This window comes from Mustela nigripes, chromosome 2 (genome assembly GCF_022355385.1).
Source record: "Mustela nigripes isolate SB6536 chromosome 2, MUSNIG.SB6536, whole genome shotgun sequence".
Taxonomy (NCBI): Eukaryota; Metazoa; Chordata; class Mammalia; order Carnivora; family Mustelidae; genus Mustela; species Mustela nigripes.
The window spans coordinates 34,145,726-34,170,258 of NC_081558.1; the positions used below are offsets into that span (position 1 = coordinate 34,145,726).

The window sequence follows — 24,533 nt, forward strand, 5'->3', positions numbered from 1 at the left end:
AAAATTAGAAACATTTGCTTTGGGAAAGGTCCTGCTATGAAAAAAGACAAGCTACAGGCCAGGAGAAAATACTTTCAAGCCACACATACAACAAAGATCCCCTATCTAGAATATTTATACACACATACACACACACACATTTTTTTTTTTAAGATTTTATTTATTTGAGAGACAGAGATCACAAGTAGGCAGAGAGGCAGGCAGAGGCAGAGAAAGAGTAGGAAGCAGGCTCCCTGCTGAGCAGAGAGCCTGATGCGGGGCTCAATCCCAGGACCCTGAGATCATGACCTGAGCTGAAGGCAGAGGCCCCAACCCACTGAGCCACCCAGGTGCCCCTAGAATATATATTTTTTTAAACTCTGAAAACTCAACAATAAAAGCCAAAGATTCCAATTAGGAAATGGGCACTGCCAAACGCTGGCTGCAGGCAGAGAACCCAATGATTCACAGGCCGCTGGTGTGAACACAAGATGGTACAGCCACCTGGAAAAGGATGGCAGTTTCTCGGAGCACTGAATGCACCATTACCACACAAGGCAGCAACTCTACGGCACACGTTCACTCAAAAACCTGCAGGTGAATGCTCATGCCAGCTTTATTTTTAACAGTCCAATGAGGAAACAACCCAGACGTCCTTCAACAGGGGAACGGCTCGACCAGGTGCGGTACACCCGTATCACAGTGTACTATCACTACTCGGCAACAAACACAAGGCAGCTACTGACAGATCCACCAACCTAGATGGCTCTCCAGGGAATTAGGCAGTCCCAGAAGGTTACATGCTGTGTGAATCCACTCACTTCACATTCTTTAAATGGCATTTATAGGTATGAACAGCAAATGAGACATTGCCCAGGGTATGGGGGCAGAAGGCAAACAGGGAGGCTTGGAAAAGGCAAAATGAGGGATCTCTCTGGAGAGGGAGGGTTCTATACCTTGATCGTATCAATGTCAGTATCCTAGTTGCAAAAGTTTTATAAAATGTTACTACTAGGGGAACTGGGTTAAGGGTATAGGAGAATCTTCCTATATTATTTATTTAATTTTTTTTTTTACAACTGCATGTGAATCTACAATCATCTCAAAAATACGAGGTTTAACACACCAAAAAACAGTCACTACATTCCTTATGGAATCAGGTAGGGGCCACGGCAGAATTCATGGTGTTACCAGCCGATCTGCTACCTCTTTTCGTCTCCAGCGGTTCCTCCAAACCAGCAGAAAGTACCTGGTAGGCCTCCGTTGTGAAAGCCACGCACCAAACACAGCTGGGCACTGTGGGGTTTCTGAAATCCAGGGATAAGCATGAACTGCTTATTATTTTCCACTGTTGAAGAAAGGACAAAGGGGTATGGACTCCCAGTGAGAAGGGGGATGTTGATAAAGCCTGCTAGAAAACCAGTGTAACCCCTGCCCGGTGCATCGGGAGTGCCTACTCCATCCAGTGTCTCCACTGCAGCCAAGCCCCAGGGCTACCTGGCTAAGCAGCAGGGCTTGCTGGGCATCCACACCTAGACCCAGGGTGAATGTGCACCACACACAGGAGATTCCCGAAGCATCATCCCTGAAACACTAGCTTCAGAGGACTTCCATGAAATGCTTCTGGAACATCCACACACGTCCTCCCCTGTGCAGACTCCTGAAGCAGGCCAGCCAAGGAAAGGTATCGACAAGAACTCCAATTAGCCTACCTTTCATTCTGCTCGACTCTGCATTTGCTAAATTTACATGATGGAACTCATCCCACACAACACATGCTGAAGGTGGTTCACTGGACCGTGCCCCACCCCCTTATTATTAAAGGCTCTGACATGTCCTGTAGCACAGAAAGCTGCTTATTATCTATAACTCTGCGATTTTGGAACTTTCTGACTCAGACAAGTAGTCAGGGTAGGCTGGATGGACCGGCCATGATTCTCCAGCTTCACTTTGAGGAGAAAGCCTTTCCCTCAGAACACCTGCTGGCCCCTCACAGGTGAGCAGACCGCGCGCACACACACACCAGGGTGGAGACAATTTCATATCTAGAAAGCAGCAAGATAAAGATTCCAACCTAGAGAAGGACCCACAGGACACACCCTCCTCCCCCTAAGGCACACTGCCTGCCAAGCAGAAGTTTCCTCTCCATCTTCTCCTCTGTAACACTCGGCCTGGCTCGTCAACAAATCAGGAAAACCAAGTCCCACCTCCTGGCCGGAAAGAGCCATGCCCCTGAGGAGCCCCCAACAGACTACTTCTGTTATTACTTGTCCCAAGCTGGTCCCTTCATCTTGACGATCAATGTCTCGAGCCACCCAGTATCTTCCCCAGGGCCCACAATCCGTTATTCTTGGACTGACCTATTTCATGCATTTATTTATTCAGTAAAATGTGTGCGGGATGCTTATCGTGTACAGCGGCTAAAAAAAAATAAAGTACGATTTGACTGAAGTATCATTGTCCCCCTCTCCCCAACCCTCATACCAGAAACACACACACTGGAATTGAGGAAAAAAACCCACAGATGTGATGGGTGCATGGACAGAGGAGACACAATGGTGTGGGGGAGGCCGCTAGGTCAGGAGCAGCCATTTTAGACCCCGGTGCCAAGACAGGATCCAGAGATGTGGTCTAGGTGGGCCCCCACCTGACCCCTCCCGCTCCTGGTGCAGCTTTGTGCAAAGGTCAAGGCAGGAAGTGGCAAGAGGGAGGAAGAAATGGACAGCAGGACAAATGTGCAAGAGCCAAGACTCCATCTCCGAGGTGATGGGGAAGCCACCAAGGGATCCCCTTCCTCATTTCCTCACCAAACACCGACTGCAGGCCAACCCATAAGGCAGGTGGGTCCCTGCGTGGTCGGTGTGGAGCGGGGACTGGTGAGGCTGGAGCTCCCTGCGGGTCCCAAGGGGAGGGAATGGAGAAGGGAAGAGAAGGGCTGAGTGTGGGCACCTCTGGAGCCAAGGCCATGAGGAGCCCCCGGAGAGACAGGCTATAGGTCCGGGCTTTGGTAGTGGACACGAGGAGTTGGTGAGGGTGCTAACCCTCCCGTCATGTAAGCCGACTTCGCCACACAGTGTTCAGCAGATCCACTGAACTGAGCTCAGCACCATCTGAGCCTCTGCCAGGCACCCAGGGTCCCACAGGCAGACAGGAGAGGAAGCGGCCCTGTGCATTCCAGATGCTGGTTCAATGTGGCCAATAGAGCATCAGCCCTTTCCTTACAGATGAGGGAAGAGCAGCCCAAAAGAAGAGAGGGGATGTGTGGAAGACCCTGCAACAGGGTCTCTGGCAGAGTCAGGGCTGGAAGCCAAGTGGCTGGACACTGGTTCCTCTCTGAAGGGTACTGGTGCTGATGAGGGGGAGGCCATGTGCACCCGAAGAAAGGATGCTTCCTCCCCATCCCTCAACGCCAGGGGTCAGTACCCATCACAAGGCAGAATGGCGTGCATTCTGGGGTCAGGAGGTAGGATGTGCTCGGTTGGGTGATGTCTGGTCAAGAGGCAGGGGCCTCTTCTGCCAGCAGACGAAGTCACCCCAAACCACAACATCCAGCTGGACGTGGGCAAAGAATGGCCCAAGGTTGTCTGCAAAAATGCCCACAAAGGAGATGCGGGATCCTCATGAACCTTCCTCTTCCAGAGGAGACCCAGGAGGCCACCAAGGCAGAGAGAAGATGAACCTTGACCTCACACAGGAAACCCATCTCATTATGTCCACAACGCATGTACTCTGCTTTCCGAATCCATCTCCCCAGACAATGTACTGAATCTCTCAGGAGCTAGAGTGCTTTCTCCGGGGACGGGGTAAAGTGAAGACAGGTCCTGGACTCTAAAGCAGAACCACAGAACTGCTGGAGAAGTCCTGTTAACACACACCGGAGGACGCGGGAGAGGAGCAGAGCCAGCCTGGCCCTGGGAGGGGCCCTCGGGGGTGGGAAAGGCTGGATCCCAACTGCCGACAAGGGCGGGAAGGGGGCCCCTGGGACTCCCAGAACCAAATAAAATTATGAGGCTGAAAAACTTCACTGTGTGTGCTGATAAAAAAGAACACAGCCAGTTTGGAACAAACACCACACTCTAAACAGTGTCGGGGAATCTTTCCCCCTCATTTCCAAAATTCTAGTTACTCTTTCTGACTTACGGAAGCGCCAGTTCCAAACACAGCCTCACAAATGCCCTCATCACCGATACTCAACGTCAGCGCTAGAATCCTGCTGGACCCTTACAGCTTTTGGGTGGGATCAGAGGGGAACCCTCCCTTTCCACAGCTATTTACAGAGTTTTTTTTTTTTTTTTAAGATTTTATTTATTTACTTGACAGAGAGGTCACAAGTAGGAAGAGAGGCAGGCGGCGGGGGGGGGGGGGGGGGGCGGGGCTTCCATGTGGGGCTCGATCCCAGGACCCTGAGATCATGACCTGAGCCGAAGGCAACGGCCCAACCCACTGAGCCACCCAGGCGCCCCAACAGAGTTTCTTTTTTAAAAAAAGAGCAAAATCTTACCTCGGGAATTAGGAAGAACAAGGTTTTGAAGAGACTAAAGTAAGTTTTGCCTATCATTTTACTGTGAAGAGGGTCCCCCACCCCCCACAGAACGGGACTTCTCTGACAGGTGGAACACAGGTGAGAGACAATCCAGTACACGCAGCCTTTCGGGGCAAACTGATGACCCAAATTAGGTGCAAATCTACAAATTCCTCGATCACCAGATGAGGTGGGTACATCCAAGCAAACCCGAGTCCCGCCCCCATGCACCCCAAAGGCAGCGCGGTTTCCTAATCATGATGTGGTTAACTTCACAGTGTCTTCCAATGAAATCCAATGGAAAACCTCTAACGGGGACCCCCGAATCCTAAGTGCTAAGCGGAAGGTCAGCCTTAGCACTATCTCCCCTCCACCTGGAGCAGGAAAAGCAAAGCAAAGGGGGGGGGGCACAAGGCAGGACACCAGGGGGCCTGGGTATCTTCAGGGACAGGGATGAGAGGGAGGGAGAGAGGACAGTCACCCAGCATGGGATCATGAAAACTTGGGCTGCATATCGAAATGACCTGGGAAGCTTTAAAAACCCAGTGCCTGTGCCCAGGGCTACCCCAACCCCCGGCCCAGATATTTGATTTATTTGGCCTGGCATGGGGCCTGAGCCTCTAGGTTTTTTGGCTTTTTTGTGGTTGTTTTTTTTTTTCCCCCAGTTCATTCTGCCATGCAGCCAAAAATGAAAGCCCTGCTTCAGTATTTGCTTAGTGTTTGGGGGGCTTGCTACACCCACCCCAGACAAAGAAGCGAGCGAGGAGAGGAGAGAAGTCAAGGCTACTGCTGCACTCCAGAGCTCCTGCACCAGGAATTCGCCTAAGAGAGAGCTAAGGGCCTAGACATACACACAAATACGGGGAGGGGAACTTCAAGGGGTCACCAGCGAGTGACTGACCCATAATGGGTATCTCCAAGCGAGGTCTGTTTTCAGGGGATACAAAAAGCCTGTGCCCCAGTCAGCCACCAAAGCTCCCTCGGAACACAGCAGCAGAACCAGGCCAGCTCTGTCCACACCAGACGCCGCTCAGTCTTAAAGGAGCAGCTCCCACTTGGCGCATGCTCACTACGGAGCATGCACTGAATCGAGCCCCCGTGGTGTTCAGTGAATCCGCACAACCTGCCTTATCATCAAGGCCCTCTGTAGGACCCAGCAAGTGAGGCCCAGAGAGCACAGTACGGCTGAGGATGAAGGCAGGCCTGCACGGAGATCCTGCTGATCCCGAGCCCTCTCCTTAAGCGCTCTGCAGAGCGAGCCCTCCCTGTGAAAGCTCGACAGGGCAGGGATGTAAGCTGGAAAGATCCTTCTGCAACGACCTTTTCCTCCAGCTGCCTGGGGAGGGAGCCTGGGTCTCTACGAGCTCATCTCCCAGCAGCCCTCTCAGGTCCCTCCCCAATCATAAAATGGTTCTTAGCCCCAGACACTCTCCATCCATCCAGCTGAGCAGGGACCACAGGCCTCAAAGGCAGCCACCCCATGAGTGCCATGCGGCTGCCTGCTGCCAGCCTTCACGCACACTTTTCTACATCCTGGTAGAAGGAGTTGGACAGAACGAAGCACAATCTGGCACCTTTCTCTCTGCTGTTTGGGTTTGAAAGGCATCCAGGAAATGAGGAAACGGCGCAGGAATTCTGCTCGAGGGATGTCTTCAAGGGCAGGTCGCCACTCTCCGAGAAGCCGCTGGCATGAATGCGCCCCGTGTCTGGCTCTGCAGAAACCTGGAGATGAGCTGAGTTTCCCCTCGAACCCAGCCCTCAGCTCCAAATGACTCGCCTGTGGGTGTGGTCAGGGGCTGAGGGGAGGATTCGGAGTACCCTGCGTCAGCTGACGACCATCACCCCGGGGCTGCCCAAAGAAGGTTCACCTGAAGGCAGCACTGCTGAGGCACGAGGCATGCATGCCCTCGGCTCTGCGGCGGGAGAAAGCACTCACCTGCCTGCCGGAGCTATGTCAGAGCCCTCCGGCCCCGGCCCCAGGCTTCCCCCACCCAACACACTTTGGTCTGTCAGCACTGGAGATGACAACACCCTCCCAGGCCACATACTTCTTTTTATACAATGAATATAAACCCCAAAAGTGGACAGCAAAGAAATCAAGACCTACCTCTGCCGCTTCCTGTGTGACCTCAGGTCTCTGGCCCTCTCTGTGCCTCAGGTGCCTCATCTGCAAAAGGGACTTAAAACAGACCCTATGCCCTCTCCTGGGACCACAGAGGCACTACAATGGAATGAGGCCCATGAAGGCATGTAGGGCAATGCCTTCCAACGTCGGGGAACCACGGACACTAACCCCTGCCACTTTTCATCTCGGAAGGAGGGAGACTGATTTGATTTTGGAGAGAGAGAGAGCTTAGGCGAGCTGGGGGAGAGGGAGAGTCTCATGCAGACTTGCTGCGAGCAGGGAGCCTAACACGGAGCCCGATCCCACAACCCTGAGATCATGATCTGAGCCGAAACCAAGAGAGGGATCACAACTGAGGAGCCACCCAGGCACCCCGAGACAGCTGATGTTTTGATCACTCCTGAACTACAAAGAAAAAGCCATTTTATGTGACTCAATACAACACAACGAGTAAACTCTTCTATCTTGAAGAACCCCTGCCTTTGAATAAGCAGGGTGACTCTCATATTCCCTAACACCCAACAACGACAGACCTTATCAAAGGAAGGCCCAGCATAAATGCAAACACATTTCTTTCACTTGGGCTATAAAAGCGGGAAATGGCTCCCAGGTGTGAGCAGACACAATGGGCCCTGCCTTCTTTGCAAGGTCATCTCACGGGTCAAAGTCGAGCCAGCCATTTTTGGATTAGGTGCACACGCTCCCGAGGCTTCCCCAGTGGTAAGGGGATTACGGAAGCCACCTGCAGGAAGTGGCTGAGGGGGGAGAAGGGGGAGGAAGTGGTCCTGCTTGGAAGGAGACTGTTGATTCCGGCCCAGCTCCTTTTACACAGAGACTGAGCAGCCCACAAGGCACTCCACCTCCAGGCCGGGGCTCCCAGAGCCCTGGAGGGCTTTCAGCACCCACGGCTGCAAGGAGAGGCACTTCCCTCCCAGAACGGCCACCCTCCACCAGCACCCCTGTGCTCCCTGGGTCTCGGACTCTATTTCAAGCTTACATGGTCATCGGAAGAAATGAGAAAGAGAGGAGGGGAGAGCCACACACACAACAAAAGCCAACTCTGAACCGCAGAACCTAAGCTACCGAGTTCCCAGAACAGACAGTGACCTCCGTGAGCATGCTCCTATTTCCCGGCCTCCCCCTTGCTAGGCTCCCCAGACCCACAGCTGGTGTTCGCTTCACTTTCTCAGCAAATGACTTGCAGATGGACCGCTCATCTGGCTGCCTCACCACCCCCACTCACACAGAGAGAAAAAAAGGAAAATGACAAGTCAGGACTATGTGATCTGGCAGGCTTGCCATGGGGGCCCCCGTAGCTCCTTTCCCAGCAGAAGGCTCCCTGAGAGTCCGGGCAAGAAGCAGTGTGCACGACAGAACCCCTGGGACGTTTCCGGGACAGTGAGCTGCTGTCCTTGTAAACTGGGTGTTTCATTTTCTATTTTGAGGCTCACTGGTGGTATCCAGCGGCTGATGTAGCTGCTGTTCTAGGAACCAGGGGTCCTGCTCTGCCTTCCGAGAGAAGTTTGCTGGCTCTTCACAGCAGTCCGCCTGCTGACAAAGCAAAAAAAGGGGACGGGCCCTGTCCTGTGAGTATGTCTCCAAGTACGCAAAATGTTGGTCCACGGTCAAGCATGCCAGGTGCTCCCTGTGACGCCTGTAACCCACTCACATGTAGGGGGAGAGAAAAGAGATCGGGGCTGGAAGGGGGGTGCTCGGCTAAAACGTCACCCCCTCTTACACCCTATCAGCGCCAGCAGTGAGGGATCCTGCAGACTGTCCCCCACCCTCGCCCGCATTATGATGACTATGATGGTCTGTTTCCCCATCTTTCTCTACAGCTAGCCTACGAGTTCCTTGGGGGCAGAGACCCCAGTCCACGGGGCATGTCTGGTGGCTTCACCTCATGGCAAGCCGTGGCAGCCCTGCACGCGAGCCCCTGGTCTCCACCCTGCACCCACCGCAGCCGCCTCCCCGTCCGTCCATCCCTTACTCGCGATCGCCAGGACCCCAGCCTCCCAGCGGCAGAGGGCAAGGACACCAGCGGGTGAGTAAGCGGGTGGGCGGGCAGGGGAGGGCCCTGAGTTTTGATTCCGTTAGCGCAGGGGATGACCGCCCACATTTCAGACGCTTCCTTTCACCAGCACCTGGGACAAAGCAGCACCATTCCTGTTTTCGACAGCAGCAGGAAGGTGAGTGGTGGTAGAAGGCACGTCCCCGCACGGGCTCCTCCTGCTCAGGGAGGCCGGGCCGCACGCACAGCCTCTCATACCCACACACGGACCGAGGCCGTAACAGGTGTCCTGCCAGGCCAGGCTGTTCGCTGGGCGCTCCCTGCCTCTGCAGTGACTGCGGAAGTTCTGCTGGGGAGACCTGCGTGACCACCAAGACGCAGCAAACGAAGCAGAGACAAACTGGTAACAGCCATGAGCCTCAAAGCCACAGCCAGTTCTGCTTCCCCCCTACCCCCAGCACCTTCCTCAGAAGTAAATAACCCCACCAGGCTTTTGAGCCCCGCTGTCCCAAACGGCTATTGCCAAAATGGCAACATCAGGAATTCATCTTAAGTAATTTGCTGCCCTCCAAAAGCTAAGCGGCTTCGCAGGGACTCCACACCTGAGTCTTGGAGAGCCCGGCCCCCATCCCCATGTAAGCCCAGGCAGTGGTTCTCAAAGGTGGGTTTCCAGACCAGCAGTGGCACCCGACAACTTCGGAGCAAGGTAAATTCTTCAGCAGCACTCCAGACCTGCTGGATCAGAAACGGGCCAGGGCCTGGCCGTCTGAGTCTCAGCAAGCCTTGCAGGTGACGCTGACCAGTGGCTCAGTTTGAGAATCACAGAGGTGATGGGAGAGCAACATCTCCCAAGGGAGAGGGTGGGCTGCTTCATCTAGGGCAAAGATTCAGTTCACACCAACACCACTCTGGGCAGACAAGGCAGAACGTGGGCACGGTTCTGAAGACACAGGTGAGGAACCTCGGCCTCCTTTTTATCCACAATGTGCTGTTTTCTGACCAGAGTTGTACCTTCTGCTTAGCATGTGGGAAACAAACCGGCCACAGACTGCTCGACAACACGGCCGTTCACTGAAATTCGACTTAGGGCTTTTTAAATACAACTTTGTTCAGTTTCTGCCTAAAGTGTCTCAGTCACTGTTAATTCCACACTCCTGAGAAGAAGGCCGTAAAATGCTGCCATCGGCCCAGATAGGGTTTCCCTGCACACCAACGCCAAAGCAGACTGGCCTTCCTTCCCCAGCATGGATGGCTGCACGGGCTTCTCTGGGGCAGGACGCGTCTCTGAAGCAGAACGCGCCAAGGGCTACCGGAGTCCACGTTTTCTAAGAGACTGGATTAAGTCCACTCTTAGCCTCCTGATGTGTGGACGGGCTAGCAAATTCCTCTACGGGAAGGACGGAAGGACGGATGATCCTTTTACTTCTGGAAGAGCTGCCTCTCCTCCCCCAGCACACACGTACCGCGCCCCCCTCCCCACCCCCGCCCAGCTGCGTTCAATACACAAGGAGCTTCACCGCCCCGGTTGACGGCTCCAGGTTCCCAGATGAAGTATTATTTCATACTTCTGGGGATAAACATGGTGTGTTCAAAACAAAACAAAAACCAACACAGGTTTTACCATCAATTCTGAATTATGTCTGCAGATGATGACCTTCCTCCAGGTGAGGAAATAGGAAGCAAACTTCAAAGGCAGCTAAGAGAAAGGCAAGATGCCTTACCCCAACTCAGTAGCGACACACACACGCACGCACGTGCGTGCACACACACTCACACACACACACACACTTTTAGTAACCCCAGCGAGCTATTTATGACTCTGTACTTTCTCCTGCTCACTAACATCCTACCTCCGGTCCCCCAGATAAGTCAGCTTGAGTTCTGGGTCCCCTTCTCAGTGACTTCTGGGCCCTCCTAGAGACGAGCCCCTCCCCTCAGCCCTTAGGGGCCGTGGCCAAATCCTCCCTGACTGCCCTCTGAGGTCTGCTCTTTAATTACACCTTAATGTGAACCGATCTTTGCTTTAATGAGCCTATAAAGAAGATTGATTGGGCCCTGGCTTTTCTAGAGGGCTCACCGGCAGGCACAGGGAAAGTAAAGGACTGCTATTGATTCTGCTTCCCCAGAAGATACAGCCAAGAAGAGGGCTCCATCCTTCATAGCCTTGGGCTCCCTCAACCCCACCCAGGGCTCCTTCCAATTAACTGGCTCTGAGTGGGGTCACACACAGGACACCCGGTTTCTTTCCTTCCAGGTTTTTATTCTCCGGAAGTTACAATAAAGAAATGTTAAATACACCATCCCTTTTACTGAATCCATTTCTCTTTAGCCGAGAGGTCATAGCGAAACAGGTAACTGCGGAGACGGACAACCACCTCCGGTATTTTTACTTAAATTAGTCTTAAGTCTTCCAAATACCTTTTTATTAACATGAGAGAAAAATAATTTTCTTCAAAAAAAATTTTCAGATTAGTGGTTGCTGGGAGTGTGTGGGGAAGAGGATGGGGGACGGGGTTGATTGGTTTGTTTTTTGAGGCAGCGATAATGTTCTGGAATTAAAAACTGACCACGGCTGCACAACGCGAATGGGCTAAAACCCGCGAACTGTCTACTCTAAAATGCTTCGAACAGCGAGTTTCATTATGCTGATTTTTATCTCAATTAAAAAATTACTTTTCAAGTGGCACCCGGTGGGCTCTGTCGGCGGAGCACATGACTCCTGATCTTGGGGTTGTGAGTTCGAGCCCCACACTGGTATAAAGATAACTTAAAATAAGATCTTTAGAACAAACAATTTTCAAAAAAGTTTTTTTTTTTCATGACTCAAAGTAAAAGGTGTTTCAACGTGTTTTCAAACAAGACAGAAACCCGAGGGATTTTTTTTTTTAAAGATTTATTTATTTATTTATTTATTTGACAGACAGAGATCACAAGTAGATGGAGAAGCAGGCAGAGAGAGAGGGAAGCAGGCCCCCTGCTGAGAAGAGAGCCCGATGCTGACTCGATCCCAGGACCCTGAGATCATGACCTGAGCCAGAGGCAGCGGCTTAACCCACTGAGCCACCCAGGCGCCCCAACCTGAGCGATTTTAATAGGACTATTACAGCATCACAAGTAATTGTGTGCAAGGCATCTCTGCCAAGCTCTCCCACCTGATCTAGGCCAAAGGCAGTGGTCTTTCACTCGAAAGACAAGAAATGGGGTCTTTCACTCAAAAGACAAGGGATGGGGAAGCGACGAGGTTTAAAACACACACCAGCTGTGGTGCACCTGGCTGGCTCGGTTGGCGGGGTATGGGACTCTCAGTCTCAGGGTCGTGAGCTGGAGCCCCTGAGGACAGAGGTTACTTTAAAACACACACACACACACACACACACCCCACCCACCCACCCCTGAACTGGAAAAGAAGTTACCTGGACCGAGCCCAGGGCCGGATGGGAAACTTGTTAGAGCTGACACGCATGAGACAAAAGCAAACGTCGATTTCACAGCAAGTGTTTTACTCCTAGGACTGAACAAAATCCAACCGTTTCCACTGTAACAGATCTTCTCCATGATACAAGTGCAGGAACACCCCAGGAAAAGCGGAAATTTTTCTTCACCAGAAATGTCACTTAGGCATCAGACAAAATTACTGTTGCCGTGGGAATTGTAACATGAGTTTCCTGGACTTCAAATTAAAAAGCACACACAAAAAGGAAACGTAAAAATCTACCGGCAGATTTCGCTCCCGTTTAACAAAACTCTTGTTTTTTGTTTTTTGTTTTTCCTGAGAACTGTTCTATCAAATTAGTTTCCCCATTCCCCACCCCGGTTCTATTAAGAGCTTTCCTTACATTTCATGCTTTTTTGTTAGTAAGGACAAACGGCTTTGGCATTATCCTCGGGACGAAAATCTGCTCCCTGACGAATTCTTTAATTGAATTAGATTCCTTTAATCAGAAAGGATTAACAAATTGAAATTTTGCTGAATGACTTCAGTTCCCAAAACTCTGCGAGAAAGTCTGTGAGTCTCAAGTCCTGACAGTAAAGCCGGACAGAAAGCCGGCCCCGTGGGCCCTCCCAACTGTGACCCCTGAGGAGGAGGGCCCTGATGCCCTGACGTCTGGGGCCTCAGAGCACCCTTGTGTGAGCAAGAAGCCAGGTGACGGATGGGGCCGTAGGACACTGGGAACCATGCACGGAGACGATGAGCTGATCTGCAGAGGCACACGCCAGTGACAACAGGTGTCGGAGCTGTGGACCACAGAGCCACTACCTCAGTGGAAGCCAGTGTGCCCCACGGTGCTCACGGCACAGCAGGGTCTGTCACTTCTCTGGTGCCCTCACTGCCCCTGTACTCAATGTCCGGGTCACAGAAGGAACATGAAACTGTCTCAGCCCCTCGCTCAGCTGATGACACAGAAGCTCCCCGTCCCAGGTCACGACATCAGAGCAGGATGCTTGCCTGGTCGGCCCCTCCCTCGATGCCCCCACCTGGAAATGGGTCCCCAGAAAGTTGTGCTGGCTCCTCTACCTCAGCGGGCCTCAGCCAGCTAGACCCTTGACACATTTCACTTGTTGTCCTGATCCTCCGGCTGCCCACAACGGGAGAGAGAGACGCAAACACGAATCTGGGGATTAGGGTATGACACGGGACATGTACGGAGCTCGCCGACCTACTGTGTCTTCACATGCTGTGCTAGGGGCTTCCCAGATGTGACAGCACTGAAGCCCGGTGAGGACACTCTCGGAGGGCCCCTGGGCCCCAACCTCATAGGCACAGAAGGGACCTACTCCACATTTGTTGAACATAGGACATTTCTGAATTCAGTGGCTCTGAAAAGCCACAGACACACCAGCAGAACAAGCTCTTCGAAGCCTGACGGATGGGAATTACCCTGGGAACAGAGACGCTGAGCACTTCCCGGGCCGGCCTGGAAGGACAGGCCATCCCGCTGCCCACTGCTACTTTCGTCCCCATCCTTTGCACAGTCCCCTTGGGAAAATACAGAAAGGCATGAAGGAGGAGAGCAGAACTACCCACAATCCTGCTGCCCACATGTCACGCTGCTAACCTAATCTGCAGGGCTGCAGCCAGGGAGTCAGGCCTCTCAGAGCAAAGGAAGATCAACACCCTTCAGTTCCTGTGGTTTCGGAGAAATCACTGACCAAGTCAGATGGGGACCAGCGTCAGGCCGAAGAGGGGCCTGCCGACACTAACCGGCGTTTTCCAAACTCCCTCAAAACCAGGAGGGAGCCTTTATTTCTCCTCCCTGCTTTACATAGTTTAACGCTGTCTAATTGGAATAGCAGGAACCAGGCCAACCGGCCCCACGGCTCCAGGCTCTTGGCCCAAGGAACAGAAATATATTTTTAGTCAGCAGAGCAAGGCGTGATTCAAGTACGACAGGCCCCCAGGCCAAGCTGGGGGCCCTGCCCATCTCTGGCGCGGCCGGCTCGGAGTCACCTGCCGTGCTCGAGCACCCAGTGCATGGGAGCACATAAAGGAAAAGAGCACAGACACCGGCTTCTGGGTCCAGTCTCAGTCCCACCTCTCGACTTGGCAACGTACAGGAACTCAGGGATGCTCGGTTTGCTGTTAGTGACACAAAGATGTTCTCTGTGTCCCTGGTTTCCTCCCCGAGGGAAGGCAGAGCTTCTCACCCTTGACTGAGTACGCAGAGGGCCAAGGGACCTTCCTAAAGCAGCTTCTGATCCAGCGTGGCTGAGCTGAGGCCCGAGATTCTGCATTTCCAACGAGCCCAGTGCGGGTAGAAAACACTGTTAACCCAGGAACTATACTTTTAGTAACAAGTGGTTAAAAGCATCTTCTAGTGCTTTCCTCTATGAACATACAAGGGAGCATCACATCCTTAATTAGCCTCTGGTATGGGTAACTCATTTAATTTAGCAGCAGTTCAACACTTTCCAGATGCTGGATGCACAGGCAGATGGGTACAAAGACACAGTCGGACCCCTGCCTGCCCATCTTGGGACAAAAGGCCACAACCTTCATTCCAGCATTCCACAGAAACAAGGACTGCCCTCCAGATCCCGTGGCCCTACGGGTAAGATCATACTAGGGCCCCAGGGGCCATGTGACGAGCGGCCACAAGCCAGAAGCAGCAGCCACCATCTGTCAAACACCTCCCAGGTGTCTTCCATGATGCCAGGAGTTTCCTATACTACAGTGCACTTCTCTCAGACCTCTGGTTCACCTTTCCCATGTGTAAAGGACTAAAGAAACTCTGTGAATGAGGACAATGAGGTTTGGAGAGAGAAAGCTGTTTGTCCAGGACACGGAGCTGGGGCCATTATTCTAACTAACCCTTTTCTATTACAATCCTGCAATGCCTTAAACAGGGTTAAGCCTGACACCCCAACTCATAAGGACAGAGCACTTCCCCAGCACAGGGCCTGTTGCCAGCAAAAACCCAACACCTGCAAGCTACGAGAGCCATCACACGGATGACGTCTTCCCACCAGGTCCCTCTGCTCGGCCTGCCAAGCGTCAGTGTTGAGAAAAGATACGTGCAGGGGAGCAAAGGAGCTCTAACACCAGCAGAATCAGAATCAGATAAAAATAGGGCTGGGGTGGAGAAAAGGAAATTTAGTGTGAAGAGAAAGGTGTTCTGCTGAGGCTGTCCACAGAAATGTGGTTGAGAAAACTGGTGGGACCCACAGCGGGTTCATCCAGAAAGACCTCTGGGCTGGGTTCAAACAAGTGACGCCCCGTCCCCCCCTGAGGGCCGAAGCGGGCATCACTCCTGAGCAAAAGCTCTCAGTGGTTCCGAGGAGCACGCGCCTTCCTTTCATCCTCCCTTCCGTGTTCATTTAAGTCCCTTTACAGCCTTTTTCATTTCCAGCGTGCCGTTGAACCCTTGATCACATCAACAGATTCCCTACTTTGAGCTTGCGCTCAGAGGCCTGGGCTTTTTTTTTTTTTTTTTTTTTTTTTTTTTTAAGCTGTAAAAGTGTACTGGGTCCCATGATGAGGTCCAGGGCCACAAACATGAGGTTGCTGTCTTATAATTCACATGGCTTCCTTTAACACCAGTTCATTCACTCCAAGTTGCAATTTACCCAGTAGGACCAAGATACTTAGTAAGTCTATGTATCAATTAAGACCAATTTCCCCCAAAATCAGGTGAGGTGAGGCGAGTCTTCCAGGTTTTCACATAATAGCAAGCAAGGTACTTGTCGTGAGCATTGGGGCTCTGTGGAGAAAGGCTGTTCTGCACCAGCGAGCACAGGGACACAAGTTTGCCTGCCACCAAATGTCAGCAAGACAATACCATGGCCTCAAGACCCAGCCCAGGGTTCCCCAAGGGGCACCACTTACAAGAAGAGAGAGACGATGTGAGATGAAGCAGCACCCAGGGACGGCATGGCTGTCAGCTCATTGTTATTGAGGTACCTGTAACAACAAGAAGACATTTCTCACTTAAGTCAGCTGTTTGAAAAATTTCACATATATAAAGTAAATCAAAAAACACTGCTGAGGGGCTCCTGGGTGGCTCAGTGGGTTAAGGCCTCTGCCTTCAGCTCAAGTCATGATCCCAGGATCCTGGGATCGAGCCCCGCAATGGGCTCTCTGCTCAGTCGGGGAGCCTGCTTCCTCCCCTCTCTCTCTCTCTCTGCCTCTCTACTTGTGATCTCTGTCTGTAAAATAAATAAACAAAATCTTAAAAACAAAAAACAAAAAAACACTGCTGAGTTGGCCATGGGAAGATAATACTGCAATGTTCACTAACAGATAAAGAATTTTATTTTAAGATTTTATTTATTTGACAGAGAGAGAGAGAGCATGAACAAGGAGAAGGGCAGAAGCAGAGGGAGAAGCAGACTCCCCACCAAGCAGGGAGCCCGATGTAGGGATCAATCCCAGGACCCAGGGATCAAGACCTGAGCTGAAGATAGACGCTTAACCAACTGAGCCACCAACGTGACCCAAAAGATAAAGAATTTTAAAAGAGACCTTTTAAAGATAGTTAAGTCACATGAGCTCACAAAAACAAACCATCTGTCACAACTATGGTTTAGAAACACACTCTCAAGGGGTGCTACCTGTCTTCCAGATTCACACCTAGTTCCGAATTCAACACTCACAAACAGGGAGCAGTAATGAAAGGTCAAGGTACGTGGTGCAGAACAAAAAGCACCCGAAATTATTGACAAGGATGTTCCTGGTGGGCTGGAAGAGTCAGAAAAGGATTTGGGGAGAAAGACCATCCCTTCCTGGTTGCTCTTCCACATCTGAGACACGCGGTTCTACAAATCACAGCTCTGCCATCACCAAAGGACGATGCCCTCGTACCCAGGGCCAGAGCCTCCCCCATGCTCAGAGTTCCCAGGAGCTTAGGATATGTGAACCCGTTATTCCAGTGCCTCAGCTGTGCAACAAGTACCAAGGAAGCTGGACTTGCGCAGTCCCATCTACTTGGGATTCTAGCTTCCCTGAACTCGGATGAAGCCTCCAAGCACGTTTTCCAGGCATGCGTACATTCAGACACACACTTTTGCACAAAGACATTTTGAAAACCCTCCCCAGACCAGACACGCTCTCCAAGCCCCTCTCCCGCTCCAGACGTCCAAATCTTCATGAAAGGGAAAGCCCGCAAACCAAAACACAGTTTGCTGGGTCTGCCCCCAGAGGCTCTGCAATCCAGCCTCCTTACATGGACATGTATTTCCAAATCTGGGGAGAGAATCCAAAATCAAACTTGCAAAGTGAGCCCAAAAATTCTTAAGAAAGCCAGAGCACAGGGATCTAGCTTTCAGCTGGGTGACAAGCTGAAAAGAAACTGTATCTGAGATGCAGAATCAAAGGAGTAACACTAGGTTATCTTACTCTTTTTTTTTTTTTCCCCCTCCTTAAGAGACTGTGTGCTTACATGGACCATCTTGTTACTGTTTAAAGACAAGGCTGCTGAAGTGACAGCTGCATTCATACAAGTATACAGCTAGTATTGGCTTGAATAGAATCATCTGGTTGTCTGCCATCTTCTATAGATGTGAACAGGAGAAGAAAAAAAAAAAGGAAAAGGCCTTGAATTATCCCATTTGCTTTCTTCAGTGCCAAAGCCGGTTAGAGATGAGGCTTGGCAATTACTGGACCGTGGGACACAGAACGTCTGTTTCAATAGCTTCATGACTGAAGCATCTGGCAGAGAGAAAGCAGATCCGTATCCTGTGGCAAATCCCTTCTTCACTTAAAGGGCCCTTGTCTGTGTGCTGAAGTAGACAATTAATTACTGGAACAGTCTCTTATCTGACGGCCCCCGGAGTCAGCCTGTTTCTGCTTCCCCTCTTTGCTCCTCCAACACTGTGGTGATCCATTTTCCATCTTGGTGTGGGGATGATGAACACTCTCCAGTGGCTTTCATCTCCGCTAATACACTTTCACGGTACCATCAAGGCACTTAGTACTCGAGGAGACCCTCAGATCTTTGCAGAGCAAGGAAAACTAATGTCAGGGCCAGCTGCCAATAAGGTAGCTTGTGTAGGAAGTCTTCAGTGCCTAGAGATCTGTTCTAGAACATGATGATAGTGCTAGTAAGAATGCTGGCAGCAGCCAACCGATGGAGGGGCTGCTAGGTGCCAGGCATGGTTCTAAGGGCCTTCCAGTGCATTAACTCACTTTAGACCCCTACAGGGTTAGAAGTCCCGTGGACATTCCCATTGTACCAAGGAGGAAATGGAAACACTGAGGTGTGGACTAATTTGACGGTCGCTGTAGTAAGTGGCAGTGGCCCGGGAAGTGTAGCCTCCAAGTCTACCTTCCTAACCACTCACGACCCTCTGTTTCTTTATAATTACAGCAGCAACTCCACATGCATGATGCAACTGCATCATTACCACTCAGACTCAGGTACCAAGTCCTTGTGCTGGTCCCTACCCTGCAGCTAAGGGCTCTAGGTCAATGTTCAGCTGCAATCACGTGACTAAGGCCGCACAAGGAGATAGCGGCGCAGACAAGAGCAGAACCCAAGAATGGCTGCCAATCAGAGGCGAGCCACAAGTGGCAAAGCCAGCAAGCTGGAAGGCTCCTAAACCTTCAGGGAATATGGTGGCTGTGCCTCGGGCTGCTTAGGATCTGACTTTATGCTAAACCTGAAACCGACAGCTCGGACTTCTCTGCGGGGGAACTTCTGAACGACCTCGGTCTCAGGCCGGCCCCACCACACATACAACAAACTGTTCCCCCTGATTTCATAGAAATCAATGAACAAGGAAAAGGGGCGGCACAGTAAGATATCAAATGCTGCCCAAACTGCTGGAAGAGGAGCATACAGGTGCCACAGTGCTACAGATCAACGGGGCATTTTCTATCTAGACTGGCAGTCCACAGATACAGGCAGAAAGCACAGGCCCTGACCCCAGCAGGGCAGCTCGATCTACACAGAGGACAGGCAGTGTCCAAAGGAGGAGAGCTGCGTGGCCCACCCACCTCTCGATCATTCCTACATAAAAAGCCCCACTGGGCTGGTTAAATGTAAATCGGTTGGCGCCACCCCTCCTGGCATTCTCTGTGTGCCCTGTCCCCTGTAGATGCGAGAACGGTATCCTCACAAGGCAGTGGAGACCACACTCGCTCTGAGACATGACCAACTTACCAGCCTGAAATAGAGACTGGTCAAAAATAGCACGGCCAGAGCTCGGAGGGAAAGCTGAGCGCAGTCTCCACGAATCAGGAAACGAGGGATTTAGGACAGGGTTTGATGAAACTTTCTGAATATCAAGGCATGTGCAGTCTTCTACCTTTCACACTCCCCCCACATTTGCTCCCATCCGAAGTCCTAAAAGCCCCTCTAAAATGTCTTGCTTCTTGAACTGATTTTTCCTGATGATTCGGGACCACGAAGTGCCTCTCTCGGGTGCATCAGACCACGAACCACGGCCCAGCCCTGGAGCTGGAAGAGGAGTAAACAAGGAAGGGACCTGGGGCCCCAAGGACTGGCTGACCGCAGGGCAGACCCGAGGGGGGGCCTTTCCGGCTCACCCGTCGTAAGGTGAGCATGGGCTGTCTGGACGCTCTGAAACGTCCCATTACTCAGCTTGCCGAAAGGAAGTACTTGTATTTTGTAAGATGCAAAATGTTAGGAAGGGCGTTTCAGAGTAGTTTGATTAGTATCTCCATCAAGTGAGGCTCCCAAAGACAATGAAAACAAACCCAAGGAGTGATTTTGGGTTACGGGGCTTTACGGCTTTTTTGTTTGTTTGTTTAATTGACATATTATTTATTGAATAGCTGAGCTAAGAGCACAGTAACATATTCCAACTGTTTCAAAAGAGAATAAGCAGGAATATACAATGAAACCTGCAGCTTCCTTGCACTACAGTCCCCTGGTAGGCCTCCAAGAGGAAGCGTGCGGGCCGCCAGCTCCGAGAGATGTATGCGTGTTTCTCTTTTACAGATGCTTGTGAATTATACAGACTGTTCTGCAGCGCAGCTTCCCTCAGTAATACGTCTTGTAGATCTCCCCCCATTCTTCTGACCAGCTGCAGAGTACTTCCTCAGCGGGCAGGAATGAACTATCACTTATTGAGCCAATCCGCTATGGGGAGGCATTCTGGGTATTGCCACAGGCAAGGAGAGAGCTGCCCTTCATAACACAGTGGAGCAGAAATTTGAAACTTCAGTTAGCTTTGCTTTTTCCAAGGGACAAAGTCATCCATAGCAGGTAAGAGCCAAGGTTCCGGAGTCAGGCTTTTAGCTCCTTAAGACTAAGGCATACTGATAATGATACATAATGCTACATCGTTTCTGTACCAGAAGGCCAGAGGGGCTTGGTTCAGGACAGGGATGGAGGGGATAGTTACATTAAATGAGCAACTGCAAACAAGAATACTAAGGATGGAGTTTGTGCAGGAGGCCCTCAGCTCAATGCTGACATGCGCCATCTCACTGGGTCACACGCCAGCCCTTTGAGGAAGGCACTGAAGTTCCTTCCACCTTAAAAGAAGAAAGTGAGGCACAGTGAGAGAGTTGTGGAGTGGGGGTTATTAGGAAGCACATGGGATAGCTCTGGGTTCATTCAACCCCAATCCGACTCTTTAGCAACTGGAGGGCCATCAGCGGGTCACTTAACCTTACTGTGCCTTAGTTTCCTTTGCAAAAAAAAATGTAAACAACATCAGGATCAACTTCATAGGGTTGTGGCAGGACCCGGCTGAAATAATTAAACCTAGCGGCTTAGGATCAAGCCAGAAATAGAGTAAATGCTTAACAGGTGGTGGTAATTCACAGCCAAAGAACAGTGCCTCAAAAAGATACCCCTGGTTCTTGCAGCCCTCCCTTAAAAACACACACACACACACACACACACACACACACACACGTTGTGGGGGGTGGGGAGCATGGTCCTGAGACACCAGAGAGTGAGCCATAAATACCCAGAGGCAGGGCACACTCAGGCTTCCCGGCCGCCATGAGGAACATTTTAGGTCAACGGCCCTGGAAGGCACACAGCAGCGCCCACAGTGAGCATTCTCGGGCCAGGCAGCAAGCACGTGACCTGTGTGCAGCTCTTAAAGAGGACGGTATAAATAGCCCCTCTTATTAATAGAGGAGCCTGGCCGTCCAGGACCCCTGGCTGGAGGCCCTCCCTGGTGGGCTTTCCTCAGAGCTGTGGGCGGCACAGACCGTGTGGCTTGGCAGCAGCTGCTCAAGCGTCCTCATGGCCTCCAGGGGCCTCCAACAGCCTTGCTTTCTCTCGCCAATGGGCCACGATGGACTGTGGTTCCAGACCTCCAAAATAAAACCACTGCTAAACCACCCCCTGCTGCTTTGCCAGCCTGCGGTTCTCCTCTCACTGAGGTTTCCAGATCAGAGGGAGGGCTGTGCCGGGTTTAAGAGAGCTGACAGCTCCCGAGAAGGCCTTGAACCCACTTAATTTAGAAGCAACTGTATGTCAACTATGACTTTTTTTTTTCTTTTCTTCAATATCCTTTCCCACCTCCCCACCCCTTACTCCTCTTTACCTTCTGCCTCCACTATGGATCAGAATTCCCTCCGGGAAAGGCCCAGATCTACATCAGTGAGAAGTTCCATTGCTCTGGGCTCCAGGGAACTCATCTTGACCATTCTAGTGTGACAGCAGGGACTGTAAACAGTCATAATGGTAAGAGGCCCTCAAGGATTTGTTTCTTAATAAATAAGTAAAGCCCAGCTTGGGGGGCTGCGTGCTTCCAAATGTTGCAGAAGGAAATAACACTCAGTAGCCTCACCATGTGCAAAGCGGTAGACATCACCTCCAATTTAATAATTCTAGGTACCACTGGTCATGTGTTCGTACATCCACGTTGCAGACAGGGAAAAGCAGCACTGAGGCACTAAGTAACTTGTCCAACGACACAGACCGGCAAAGAACAAAACCACAACTCAAATCCAGGTCTGTCTACTACCAAAATTTGTATGATTTCCACTACACCACAGTATCCAAAAAATGCAGTCTCTGTCTTCAGGCCTCCCACACTAGGAAGGGAGTGTTGGCACAGAAAGCGTGGCAAGAATAGACTGGGGTGGGGGGTAGGCCTATTCAACCACTTGCTAGCATGCAATCCCGGCCACGCCTGGTCCATGCCTTGGTTCCCTCGCCTGTCTGGAGAAGGTGGCAGCCACAATGAGGAGGACAGCTGTGCTAAGGACAATGGCTAGCTAAGGTCAACCTTCATGAGTGCAATATCAGAAGATGAAGAAGAGCAGTCGTCACACACAAAACAAGGAGCTCAGGATGCGGGCAGGGGCCTCATCTGGCTCACGAATGCAGCAGGAATTCCGAAGAGGGAGAAAATTCAAGGTGGAGACAAAAGAGTCTATTTTATTAGGTCAAATTTGCACAGTGACCCACCTCCCGCTTTCCTGCTCCCTCCACTGGCTGCTGACTAGGGTCCTGGACAGAATATTCCCAAGGGCTCCTTCCAACTATGAAGCTCTTTTAACTTTGGAAGTTTAAACCTTTTTTAAAGACACATGGAAATCATAACCTCAATTTGGAGAATCTGGAGATGGGGCTAGGGGATGCTGGTATTTTGCCAATTGCACCAAGGGATAAAACTAAGTTTTGTTTAGATAAATCATCCAACAATGAAATCAAAGAATAATAAACAAGGACTTCTATCGGTTACATATAAGGACCAAAATGTGTAAACCACTTACCTAATAGTATCTAATAAAAATCACTGAAAATAGAAGCACAACAGGGTGAATAATTCATAGACTATCCATGTGTAGTAGGTTTTACATAAAAATTTAAGTGGTGCCTGGGTGGCTCACTTGGTTAAGTGACTGCCTTAGGCTGAGGTCATGACCCTGGAGTCCCAGATCGAGCCCCGCATCGGGCTCCCTGCTCAGAGGGGAGCCTGCTTCCCCCTCTCTGACCCTCCCCTACCATGCGTTCTCTCTCACTGTCTCTCTCAAATAAATAAATAAAAATAAATAAATACACAAAATAAAAATTTAAGTGGGACATCTAAAAAATTTTAACTTCCATGACAAAGTATTCAAAAATGTGAAGGTTAAGTACAAAAACTGATAGAAAACTGTACGATGTATATACAGTTTGATCTCCAAATTCTACGTGTAGAAGTATTTATTTTCACAAAGCATTCATAATGGTTATTATATCTGGTGATTTGAATTAGTCTTTACTGATTTCTAGACTCTCTTAATTTCCTGCTGTAGTTATGTACGACTTACAGAGAGTTTCTTTAAAGTCCCTGTGAACTAAAATCCTGATAACCCCAACTTCTATGTTAAAAGCAGAGTTCTTGGGGTGCCTGGGTGGCTCAGTGGGTTAAGCCTCTGCCTTTGGCTCAGGTCATGACCTCAGGTTCCTGGGATCCAGACCCAAGTCGGGCTCTCTGCTCAGCGGGGAGCCTGTTTCCCCCCTCTCTCTGTCTGCCTCTCTGCCTACTTGTGATCTCTCTCTCTCTCTGTCAAATAAATAAATAAATAAAATCTTTTTATAAAAGGGGGGGCAGAGTTCTTCACAGTCAAAAAGAAGGAAAGAGGGAAGCCTGATTTCCAGGACCCTGCACTGGTAGGGGACCTGTGAGGCAGGGAACTGGTTGAGACTGCTGATGGGAGGGGACAAGCCAGCCCTGTCTTCCATTTTCCTGCACCTGTGTTTCCTGGGGAAGTGGAGGTAGTGGGCTGGCACATATGGCAAATATGCTTGGGCTCACGGGACTACTTCCCCAGCAACCGCAGGGGCAGAAGCAGGCAGTGTGCCAACACAGAGGGTCCACAAGGTTTCCATAAGGGAGGGGACCCTCCTATCCGCCCCCCCCATGTCCCCGTTATTTCCCTGGGATTCTAGTGTGCCCATGAGAAGGGAGGGGCTCCAGGGAAGGAGCACAGAAAGCTGGCAAGCTTATTCTGCTGATCCAGGCTGGGTGAGAGGGTTTCCCCAGGAGCTCTTAGTCCCCCACCCCCGAATGCAAGTTGAGGAGAAAGCACTCACACTTCCTGTAGATTCGGCAAGTCCTCAAAACCAGCAGGGTCAATCTCAGAAAGTTTATTATAGCTCAGGTTTCTGGTAAAGGAAGAGCAAAAAACAATTAATGATTAATTAATTAAAGCAACACGAAACATTAAACCCCAAATCCAGAACTCTTCTACTCCGCCTCCCCCCGCGACCAGGCCCTCTCCCTTGTAACCACCCCTATCATCCCATACGTTATTTGAAGTAACCTTAGTAACACTGAGATTTACAGACAGAGCTCCTCCCCACATATATCCACAAACAAGTCACTGTGAAAATCTCAAATCACTGAAAGTAGCGAAACCCAAATGGATTTCAGTCGATGTAACTTTACTACTTAGCGACTTCTAACGGTAAGTCAGTCCTCTATCTACGTTAGAGTGTGCTGATCCAAACATTTTGCACCGAATCAGATCCCAGGCTATT

General features: G+C 50.9%; 1 protein-coding gene across 1 annotated transcript in view; it reads right to left on the reverse strand.

Annotated features, from left to right (window-relative positions):
• LRIG1 (leucine rich repeats and immunoglobulin like domains 1) overlaps positions 1 to 24,533 on the reverse strand; it is a 109,287-nt gene that overhangs the window by 48,397 nt on the left and 36,357 nt on the right. The window contains exons 2-3 of the mRNA XM_059390125.1: positions 24,087 to 24,158; positions 15,962 to 16,036 (exon numbers count right to left, since the gene is read on the reverse strand). Coding sequence (XP_059246108.1) covers positions 15,962 to 16,036; positions 24,087 to 24,158 — 147 coding nt within the window. The remainder of the gene's footprint in view (positions 1 to 15,961; positions 16,037 to 24,086; positions 24,159 to 24,533) is intronic.